We start from the raw sequence: 12,216 nt of genomic DNA, 5'->3' as shown, positions 1-12,216 counted from the left end.
CACATCTTCTTTATCCATTCATCTGTCAATGGACATCTTGGCTCTTTCCATAGTTTGGCTATTGTGGACACTGCTGCTATAAACATTGGGGTGCACGTACCCCTTTGGATCCCTACATTTGTATCTTTGGGGTAAATACCCAGTAGTGCAATTGCTGGGTCGTACGGTAGCTCTATTTTCAACTTTTTGAGGAACCTCCATACTGTTTTCCAGAGTGGCTGCACCAGTTTGCATTCCCACCAACAGTGTAGGAGGGTTCCCCTTTCTCCGCAACCCTGCCAACATCTGTCATTACCTGACTTGTTAATTTTAGCCATTCTGACTGGTGTGAGGTGGTATCTCATTGAGGTTTTGATTTGGATTTCCCTGATGCTGAGACACGTTGAGCACTTTTTTATGTGTCTGTTGGCCATTTGGATGTCTTCTTTGGAAAAATGTCTGTTCATGTCTTCTGCCCATTTCTTGATTGGATCATTTGTTCTTTGGGTGTTGTTTGATAAGTTCTTTATAGATTTTGGATACTAGCCCTTTATCTGATATGTCATTTGCAAATATCTTCTTGCATTCTGTCTGTTGTCTTTTGGTTTTGTTGACTGTTTCTTTTGCTATGCAAAAGCTTTTTATATTGATGAAGTCCCAATAGAAATATAATGCTTTTTTCTTAAGCCAGTTGATTTTATAATAATAAATGTCCATGTTTTTAAATACACAAAAAATTAATTGTCTTTAGGGGATTGTAAATACTAAGAAGGAAGAATTTATCTATAAAGATAACTACAGCTGGGGCGCCTGGGTGGCTCAGTCAGTTAAGCATCTGCCTTCGGCTCAGGTCATGATCCCAGGGTCCTGGGATTGAATGCTGCATCAGGCTCCCTGCTCAGCGGAAGCCTGCTTCTCCCTCTGCTGCTCCCCCTACTTGTGCTGGCTCTCTCTCCGTCTCTCCCTCTCTCTCTCTCTCTCTCTGTCAAATAAATAAATAAAATCTTTTTAAAAAAGGTAACTACAGGACTGGATGGCATATGATCCGATGTCACTCTGGATTTAGTGCTGTGTGAGTTCACAGGCAGAGAAGAGTGGGATGAAGTAGTAGAAAAGAAAGGTTTTGAACTGAGCCTTAAAGAATCTCCAGAAGTTAGGCTGCAAGGAGCCAGGGAGGTAGGGTAGTTAATACAACATAGATATGGAAATTAAACATATTTGGGGGAACAGAAAACAAGTCAACCTGACTGGTCCAAGGGTTTTATTGGACAGTATGACAGCATAACTGCATGGTGAATTACGCTCAAGTGAAATGATTAAATAGTCATTAATTTAATCAAAACATAACGCTAATTAACTTAGAATGGATCTAAGAGGCAAAGGAACCCGGGGCAGTTTCTCACCAGAGGAGAGAGTTCCATTTTAAATTGCTAAGCCCCTTGTATAGTCAGGTGAGCTTATGTCTATATATTTTGGAACCTGTATGTATTTTAGCTTCAGACACAAAGAAATACTGACATCTAATCTCAGAGCTGTTACTTGGAATTACCTTTAAAAGAAAGTGACCTGGAATTCATTAGACTATCACCTTAATATCTGTAAATATTGAGGAGTCTTATCCAATAGGAAATATATGAAAAAAAAAAGTGCAGGATAACATCAAGTTCAGAAGTCTTTATACTTAGAAGGAAATATATTTAAATATCTTTAGAGCGAAAGAATAATGAAATTCCATCAAATGGCATAACAGCCTAGCCGAGGGCGGCAGATTTTCATGAGTACGTTTCTGGAAAAGACAGATAATTTTAAGGGGGACTCCAGCTCAGGATGGTGCCCTTCCTGTGCTTTAAAAGGCCAGGAGACAGCTTGTGTGGAGAGTCTGATAGAGTGACCATAAATAACAGGATTCAGCATGTGCCATTAGGGTCACTGTCAAGAATCCTGTTCCATTCAGTATCTGGGTCCAAGAGCTCAAGGAGCAGACTAGGTATTTCCCAACATTGCCTGTCATAAATAAATCAATTCCTTAACAGTAAGCCTATTTTATCATGGGAAGATTTAAAATTAAGTACAGTAATGTTTAAGAGAATCAAACTCATAATGATATTTTTGTGTTAAGAAATTATACATGTGTAACATTTTCGATATCTATAATTTTGAAAATAATTTTGTCTATGCTGATTAGTCTTGTAGGTCTAATTTATAAATGTTTAATTGAGTAACAGATTTAGGCTTGTGATTTTTAAGTTGAAATCTCACTAAGTTTACGCACTGTGGCAGAACATTTAAGAGCACCTTATGTTTCGGGGCCCCTGGGTGGCTCAGTCAGGGTGGGCCTCCAACTCTTGATTTCAGCTCAGGTCATGATCTCAGGGATAATGGTCATGAACCAACCTCCCATTTCAATAATGAGCTGGAAGGTAATGTAGTTGAGGCTGCACTGCGCATTTCCCAAGCAAAGGAGACTGGAAGTTACAGAAATCACTGAAGAGTTGGTGTCCCATCAACATCAAATGTTGATATTGGGCTGAGTTATGTAAGAGTTTCTTTACTTTGTTTATGGCAAATGAAGCATGAGATACCCACAAAAGGAAGTTTGACAAAGACTCAGGAATTGAGACCCCAGGGTTTTGGAAGAGTTGAGATAAAATACAAATAAAAATAAGGAAGGGCACCCTCTCCCACTCCTTCCTTCGTGAAGGCTTCCATAAAGTTACAATGGTGTTCAAATGTATTGTTAATTTCAGGGACTAGAGGCAGAAAGCCTCAGACTGTGGCTTTAGACCTGAACCAAATGTTCCTTCACTGAGAACTCACTGAGTTGCATCTCACTTGCATTCTTTCCATCCAGAGACTGGAGGAACGGATGTTTCTGCTTTCTCATAAAGACTGCTAGAATATTTGCACTTATATCAGTTTTCAAAATTCCAACCCTGATCTGGTTTCGGCTTATTATTCTGAGTCTCAGGCCTATGTACCAGCAATGCCATTTTCATGAACTGCAGCTGACAGCTCACTCTTTTGAAACACAAACTTGCCAAAGTTATAGAAGCTTGCTGGACTAGAAAAGATATGGGACACACATGGGGCAGAATGCCATAATCCATGCCAACATCACATGCATGTGGGCATTTCATATGCCAGAAGTGCACTCAGGTTTATTGTATTATTCACATAGAGGCCTTTAGGCACCCACATCAGTTCTTTCCAACATATATATATAATGAATGTGTCTAGTTCTTTGGCCTAAAGAATCTACTCACTTCCCTCTCCAGTATCACCGTGATAATACCAGACTGGGTTAGGCTTCTGGATTTGTCAGTGCTTCTGGGATGCCATGGAGCTTCAAGATTTAATTGCCCACATTTCACCTCCAGCTGCCCTGAGGCTGCTTCCTTTCTTCTATAGTCAATCAGCCCTCGAGGATTCCTGAAGCCCTCCTTACCTTTGCTGTCACAACAGAGACAGGCCCTTCCAACTAACATGGTACTAAATCGGCTGACATTGGCTTCATTTTATCTCAGAGATTCTAGATTCATAAAATGTGACAGCCAGAAACTTCCTCACCCAGTTCAATTCCTTTACTTTAGAGAGGACACGGTGATTGCTAAAGTCCTAGAGGCTGGTTAATTGTAGAGCCAGAATTAGAAATAAGATTTCTTGACTCCCCACTAAGGGCTACTTAGTGCAAGACTAGGTAAGAGCTCTGACTTTTTACCCAGGTAATCTGTAAAATACTTTTCCTTATTTTAACCCCTCCATTATTTCAGCAGTATGGTGAAAGAGGGGACAGTATGGTGGCCATGCTATGGTATGGTGATGACTTTTTACTCTATAGATGACATCATAACTCCCCCTTCCTAATCTCTCATGGCTTTGCATCCATGTGTCCTAGGGATCATTTCTTTGTCTTCTCTAAAAGACTGCACAACTCAGGACGACTGCTGGCTTACTTATCTCAGGGGACAACTCAGGTACAACGGAAGGAGATGTCTCACAAAAAGGAATTTGTCACACTGCTCCTTCTTCATGATGCAAGGGTGAGGTGCAGTTGAATTAAAAAAACATATGAGTGAAACCATATGATAATTGTCTTTCTCTGATTGACTTATTTCACTTAGCATAATACCCTCCAGTTCCATCCACATTGATGTAAACAGTAAGTATTCATTCTTCCTGATGGCTGAGTAATATTCCATTGTATATATGGACCACATCTTTATCCATTCATTTGTTGATGGACATCTTGGCTCTTTCCACAGTTTGGCTATTGTGGACATTGCTGCTAAAAACAGTGCAGAGGATCATAGGGGAAGGGAGGGAAAACTGAATCGGAAGTCATCAGAGAGGAAGACAAACCATGAGAGACTCTTAACTACAGGAAACAAACTGAGGGTTGCTGGAGGGGGGTTAGGTGAGGGGATGGGGTAATTGGGTGATGGGCATTAAGGAGGTCATGTGATGTGATGAGCACTGGGTGTTATATGCAATTGATGCATTATTGAACTCTACATCTGAAACTAATGATGTACTATATGTTGGCTAATTGAATTTAAATAAAGAAAGAAAACAAATAATGAGAATGTAAAACAAAACAAAAAAAAGACTTGCAGTGTCTGTACCAAGCTTCCTGCATTCATTTATTTCTCATTGCAGCAACAAAATAAACAAGTGTAATTCGATGTTTAATGAGTTACAAATGGTAGTAAGCCCAGACACCTTGAGCATATGTAAGGCAAATAAAACATTTTTCTTAGCATGGATGTTAACTTTAGATGATCTGGGAATAGTTGCTCCAGGCCCCAAATAACATGACTGATGTGCAAAATGCATTTATCACCCGAAGTACTTACAAACCTAAAAATAACATATTTGAATTAAAATACTTTAACCAAATTGGAAATACAAACAATATACCAAGAATCATCCTCAGCCGCCTGTTCTCCAAGCAAAAGGTCAAAAAACAAAGCCATGAACAAAAATAATCTAAAAAAGAGAAGTTCATCCAGAAAGACTAAATGTCCATCAAAATCACATCTCTTCTTCTGATTCTTGTTCTCGTTCAACATTTTTCAGGAGTCCAACTTCTGAGGGGCAGAACCTCTGAAGTCGAGATTTAACCAACCTGAGGAGAATGAAAGGCATCTCACGTTATGCTGTTTAATAAAAACCCAGAACAACATGTATCTATAATTCAACAAACTCCGAATTATCTGTGCAAATGGGAGAGGCAATCCAAAAAAAGAAAATCACTTTTATTTGGCTTTGGAGCTACCTGAAAAATTTTTGTGGATTAAAGCAGGGTATAAGTAAACAGATACAATACAGTTTTTAAATGTATAACGTGATTGTTTAATTAGGCATCAGAGAATGCCTAATTATTCATAGCTTTGATCATTTCTAAAACAAACAAGAGAATCTCTGGGCTGCCCCAAGCCCAGATGAAACCAAGCTCAGCCTAGAGCTTTTCCATCAAGTATACACCTAGCTATGTATTGCAAAAAGGAGCCCTCTCTTGTAAAGGAAGTGCATAAAGGCATCTCCTTCCCCGTGTCAAGCCCCATGTCAAGTCTGTCCCAACTTGTGCCTTCAGAGGGGTGCTTTTGTGCAGGCCATGAACTGCTCAACTGCATGTGATGGTCCATGTAGTGATCCATGATGAAATAAGAAGTTGGAAGAAGTGCCCTCCACCTTTGTGATTGTTTTCATAGATTAAGAGATCTGTAGGTCTGGGGGTAAGCAGCAATATAATTTTTGATGCTGGAAGATATGAAGGTTCTTAGTGGCAGAAACTCAGCAGACTCTCCACTTCCCTGATGTAATAAAAACTAAGCAAAGCATGATTATTCATAAAGACATTGTACTATGACTATATCGATAAAACATAGTTAAATTCCAAAAATACATAGGAATACACAAACAAATGTGATACACCAAATCATCAAAATCATTCTCATTTTGTGAAAAACGTCACCAGCCTATCTGCATCCCCTATTTTCTGCCTCTCTTCTTCTTCCAGTGAAGGCCTGCCCCCATAAATATGCAATGACTTTACTTGTGCTCTGGATCCCACTAAAATAAAAGCTTCATAAAAGCAAAGACCTTATCTTATTTAGTGCCTAACGCTAGCCAGAGCCTAGAACAGCATCTGGTGCATAACAGTGGCTCAACACACATCTGATGAATCAATGTTCTTCGGAGCAATCTGCCAGGAGTCCATAATACTCACTTATTCATAGAGGTTAATTCTTCGGTCACTTTCAACTCAGCATTAACTCCTCCAATATACAACAACTGAGTAGTACCAATAACAACTATTGACTCATCAAGATCAAGGAAACCAATCAAAATAATTTGCCTTGATTATTAATTGACTATTGATGTTGCTCCCAATGTCCTCAGCTCTTCAAGGCACTATTCTTGTGAAAGACTAATAGGCTTAAATAATTTAAAGGCTGGGACAGTGTTTGTGTCATATTTTAGATCCACACAATTATCTCTACATTGCACAGCTTCAATACATGCTAAATGAAATGGATTAACTGTTAATTCATTAGTTAGATTTATTCTTCGTGGCTCATGTGGAAAATAAAACAAACCCATGGCTACTTATTACAAATTAATTGTTAACCCAGATCCTAGTGACTCTTCCTGTTCCCACTCCTCTTTCCTGGGCTGTGTCTGCTGTTGCTACAAGCTACCAAGATGAGGCATGTTCAGGCTCTATCTGCACCCTGTAGCCCTAGGTATTGGCACGTGCATAAATGGGCGCTGGAGACAGACTAAAGGCTGGAATGGTAAAGAAGTGCAAATAATTGCTAGTTCCTGGAATGATGTTGGTCCAGGATACTAAGGTTAGGCTGTGTCTGAGGTTTTGCTCTCATAGATTTTCTTCGATTAATAAGAAAAAGAGCAGAACTGAGACTCTGGGTGTACTTCCACAGTGCATCTGGAAATCAAACTTCCAGAAGGCAAACCATCATTTTCCTGGAATTTGGTCATCTCTATTTTGTTCTTCGAAATGAGTCACCCGAATTATTGCTTAGGAAACCAACCTGAAAGTGGACATATTTCTTGACCCATAGAGAGGAGCTTTTGAAATAATTCTATGAATAGTGGTATTTAAATATGTAATACAGTAGAACATCTAATAAGATTTCCAAACAGCTAAGTCTCTCCTATGAATTGTCATTTCAGAACTGCAGGTATGGGTCTGAATGAGGCAATCTTTGAACCATTATTCTGGAAAGATATGAGGCTGAATGAGGCAATCTTTGCACCATTATTCTGGAAAGCTGGGAAGTAGAACTTCACTTTTCTAAGATTTGGGGGGTTGTGGTTCCATAACCCAGTTTTGTTTCCATGGTGATCTTTGTACTTTGTCAAACGAATTCTGATATAATGTCCTGAAAATCCATCACCTGTGACTGAATTACAAACTACTCCAGTCAAACCCTGAAAAATAGATTGTCAAAACTCCTTATGATTATAGAACTGAATTAGCCTGCCATGTGACCTCACTGAAAGTCAGTACTGAATCTTCATGACATTTTTTAAGCTATTGCTTAAGTTTATATCAACATACCTCACATCATGAGCTCTTGTTCTTATATTTCCAAGAGCACTATGAGAGCAAGACTGAAAAGCATCTGAAACATGATTTCCAAACAAACAAAGCCCATATTCACGTAACTCTGAAGCAGATCTATTAAAACAGTAAATAAGTGTTTATTGAGTACCCTCTATATGTTTGATGGTATGCCAGGAGCTGTACAAATATAAAAAGGGTATTTTCCTCAGGGTGATACAATCTAGCTAGCAGATCAGGCTGATGTAAGCTAATAGTAAAGAGATCACAATTGCTAAAATGGGTAGTAGTGACTAAAGTACTCCACAAACTCCTGAAGGGAGATGAGGGCTAGAATTGTCACAGAAGTTTTCATAGAAGAGATGGGCATTTAATTTGGATATGTCAGGTAGAGTGGACTAAGTGGCCCAAAAGGTAAAGGTTGAAAAAGACAACATGGACTTTCTGGTTTCTAGAAAACTGTAAGTGGATAAGAGAGGTCTGAAGCTTTTTGAAACAGGAAGAGACAGTAGTCTTCTTTTGGCTCTGGAAGAGAGCCGACATGAGCTAGAGAGGCTCCTTGAATGTTGCCATTATTCTTGGAGGCTGCCCAGCCCCTAAGGAGGTGAGGCCCAGATGTCAGCCTAGAACAACAGAGGAAGAAGCCAAGTTTCACTCAATGGCAGAGCCAGTTTTAACAGCCATGTGCATGCTTTGGAGGAATGAAATAGGACTAATAGAAATCAGTCAATGAGAAGCTAGAATCTCCCAGTACCCAAAGCACTTAGACCCCTAGAAGGAGGTAACTACAGATCAAAGTAAGCTAACCCAAAGCCTAGCAGAGACATCAGGAGCTAGACAAGGAAACTGTTCTCTTACTTAGAGACCCAGCACCAAAGCTGCTTCAGCAGTGAAGCTCAGAGAAGCACAAAGCAAAAGAGAAGAGTAGAAAGCTAGTTTTTGAAGAGGATGAGACCCCACTGGGCCTAGAAGCAGCTACCACATTTTAGGAATCTAGAGAACCTGCTAGATGCATACTGCCCAATATGGTAGTCACTATGCATTTACAGATATTTAAATTAATTAAAATTATTGTGGCACCAGGCACATGTCAAGTGCTCAATAACCATATAGTCAAGTAGCTCATGGCCACCAAAATGAAGACTGCAGATATAGAACATTTAGGTCAGTACTGAAGTCTGAAGAATTAAGTGTGGGAGCCTGCATGCCTAGTAGTTGGGACCAGCCAGACCCACTGTGGTTTGGTATTAGCTACCTTAAAGACAGGAACCATGTTCAGCTCTTTCTATTCCTTTTTATCCTTCAAGCTGAAACTTAATTCTCAACTGCGAGGAAGCCTCCTCTGGGCTCCAATAGTGCTTTGTTCTACTATTTCCACCTATTGCATTGTATTTCAATTGTCTATCTCTCCCCCTTAGGGTCTATACCTTATGCATTTTGTGATACAGAAGGAGGAGGAGGAGAACAAGAAAACTAACAAGAACAAGAACAACGAGAAGAAGAACTTCCGCTGTGCCCTTATTATGTCCTAAACAGTTTAAATACATATCTCATTTAGGTACTATTATTATTCCCATTTTGTAAACAATAAAACCGAGACTTAATGTGGTTACATAATTTGCCCAAAGTCATACAGCTGATAGGTAGCAGAACTAGGAATATGTGTTTTATCAATCCTGTGAAACATTGTATCAGGGTCTAAAAACATGATTTTTCAACTGAATCTTACTTTTAGAAATATTAAAGTAAATGTCAAATTAATCATGTACTCAAATTTGATGGGAGATATAAATATTGGTCAAAAAATGACAGCAAGCTTGTGAATTGCTATGACTGATGTACATGTGGGCAAATGGAGGGCTCACTGCGAGTATGGAGAGGACCATCTGGAAAAGGAGACAGCATATGCAAGGACATGAAGGCACAGAAAAGGGTGTTGAAGGGTGACACACAGGTTAGAGACAGAGCTGAGACACTGTTGAGGGAGTCTAACTGTAAGCCAGCATTTATTCTTTTGAGGGGGGCTTTCTGGGTTTGCAGATCATTTTCTGCTACATTACACTGTCTTGTGGAATACTAAGGAATGAAGTTCCCCTTTGAATTTCAAGTTCAATACTTTCAAGTCTTGGTGATCATATACCAAGGAAGAGAACTTACGTGAACAAAAAATCACTAACTTACCAAGTGACAAAGGCATAAATCATTCCAACGACGATAATGCTTAATGCATAATGCCAACAAAAGCATATGGTAAGAAACATAATGTTGTCATGATCCATTGCATCCCATGCAGGACCTCCACTGGGGGGATAAAGGACAAAACCAATCTGTAATTTAAAACAAAAAGCACATATTAAAATAATCAGCCACATTCCCAAAGATAGTACATTTCAAAATGTTTGGTTCTAAGATTAATCTTAAGCAAAGTAACTCCAAATATCTGAGATGCTACAGATAAGACATCAGATAGTATCTACCAGGTCATATTTTTTAAAAAAAATGTTAAGGACATTGAAGAGCAATTTTCAAAATATGACTAGGAACCATCTCTGTGGATTAGTGGACTTTCAGAGAATGTGCCAGGTTTCTAAGTTGTGCAGTTTCACGCAGTTATTTCGAAATTAGAGTACAAAGAGGTTTTAAAATAAATAAATGTGCACAGCTAACATTATATTCAATGATCAAAGACTGAAAGCTTTGCCCCTAAGATCAGCAACAAGAGGAGGGTGTTGGATTCACCACTTCTATTCACCAGGAATTTCTAGCCAAAAATTAGTCAAGTAAAATAAATAAAGGGTATCCAGATTCTAAAGGAAAAAGTGAAACTATCCATATTCACAGGTTATATAATCTTATATATAGAAAATCCTAAAGAATCCACACACAAAAAAACTATTAGAGCTAATCAATGAATTCAGCATACTTGCAGGACACAAAATCAACAAACAAATTCAGTTGTATTTCTATATTCATGCAATGAACAATCCAAAAATTGAATTAAGAAAACAATGTTACTTACAATAGCATTGAGAAAAATAAAATACTTAGAAATAAATTGAATCAAAGAGGTTCAAGACTTGTACACTGAAAACCACAAAACATTGTTGAAAGAAATCAAAGACCTAAATAAATGGAAATACATCTCATGTTCATGGACTGGATGATTTATTATTGTTAAGATGGCAATAACACCCAAAGAAATCTACAAATTCAGTGCAATCTCTATCAAAATCCCAATGGTCTCCTTAATGCCCATCACCCAGTTACACCCCCCCACCCACCTCCCCTTCCACAACCCTCAGAGGGCACATGATGTGATGAGCACTGGGTGTTATATGCAACTGATGAATCATTGAACACTACCTCAAAAACTAATGATGTACGGGGCGCCTGGGTGGCTCAGGCGTTAAGCGTCTGCCTTCGGCTCAGGTTATGATCCCAGGGTCCTGGGATCAAGCCCCACATCTGGCTCCATGCTCGGTGGGGAGCCTGCTTCTCCCTCTCCCACTTCCCCTGCTTGTGTTCCCTCTCTCGCTGTGTCTCTCTCTGTCAAATAAATAAATAAAATCTTTAAAAAATTTAAAAAAATAATAAATAAATTAAAAACTAATGATGTAGTATATGCTGGCTAATTGAATTTAAATTTAAAAAAAATTCCAATGGTCATGCATTAGTGCGTCATGACTTTATGGTTCAATAGTCCATTGTATTGATATACCACATTTTGTTTATTCATCATCATTTGACAGACATTGGGTTGTTTTCAACTTTTGACTATTGTGAATAATGCTGCTATGAACAATTTGTTTACAAGTTTTTGTTTGAATACTTGTTTTCAGTTCTTTTGGGTATATACTTAGGAATGACATTGCCAGGTCATGTGATAATTAAAGCTGCATTTAACTTGTTGAAAAACTGTCTAATTGTTTTCCACAGTGACTGCACCATCTTATATTCCTACCAGCAATTTACAAGGATTCCAATTTCTTTTTATTCCTTTTTTTTTTAAGATTTTGTTTATTTATTTGACAGAGAGAGACACAGCGAGAGAGAGAGAACACAAGCAGGGGGAGTGGGAGAGGGAGAAGCAGGCTTCCCGCCGAGCAGGGAGCCTGATGCAGGGCTCGATCCCAGGAGCCCGGGATCATGACCTGAGCTGAAGGCAGACGCTTAACGACTGAGCCACCCAGGCGCCCTCAATTTCTCTTTATTCTTACTAACACTTGTTATTTATTATTTTTACCATCCTAGTGGGTGTGAAGTGGTATCTCCCGTGGTTTGGATTTGCATTTCTCTAACAAGTAGCAATGTTCTTCATCTTTTCATGAGTTTATTTACCATTTGTATACCATCTTTGGAGGAATATCTCTTCAACTCTGTTGTTCATTTAAAAATAGTTATTTTTTGTCTTTTAGTTGTTGAGTTTTGTGGCTTATAATGTGTACCTCCAAAAGGATATGTTGATGTCCTAACACTTGGTGCCTGTGAATGTGACCTTATTTGGAAATAATGTCTTTGCTGATGTCATCAACTTGAGATGAGGTCATAGTGGATTAGACCTGGCCCAAATCCAATGACTAGTGTCCTTATTATGGAAGGCCAGGTGAAGACACAGATACACAGAAACCCACAGGTGTACCTATGGAAGC

At 38.9% G+C, this 12,216-nt stretch overlaps 1 protein-coding gene across 6 annotated transcripts in view; it reads right to left on the bottom strand.

Annotated features, from left to right (window-relative positions):
* Positions 1-4,598: 4,598 nt before the first annotated feature.
* The window catches only part of TMEM45A (transmembrane protein 45A), a 66,407-nt gene continuing 58,789 nt past the window's right edge, over positions 4,599-12,216 (bottom strand). For all 6 annotated transcript variants that reach the window (XM_073892659.1, XM_025868621.2, XM_073892661.1 and 3 more), the window contains 2 exons: positions 9,749-9,894; positions 4,599-5,104 (listed from right to left, as the gene is read on the bottom strand). In XM_073892659.1, the coding sequence (XP_073748760.1) occupies positions 5,011-5,104; positions 9,749-9,894 (240 nt within the window). In that variant the 3' untranslated portion in view covers positions 4,599-5,010. The remainder of the gene's footprint in view (positions 5,105-9,748; positions 9,895-12,216) is intronic.

This window comes from Callorhinus ursinus, unplaced genomic scaffold, assembly GCF_003265705.2.
Source record: "Callorhinus ursinus isolate GAN/ISIS: 27379988/994484 unplaced genomic scaffold, GSC_fseal_2.0 scaffold1, whole genome shotgun sequence".
NCBI classification, from domain to species: Eukaryota; Metazoa; Chordata; class Mammalia; order Carnivora; family Otariidae; genus Callorhinus; species Callorhinus ursinus.
This window is presented reverse-complemented; position numbering and strand designations above follow the sequence as displayed.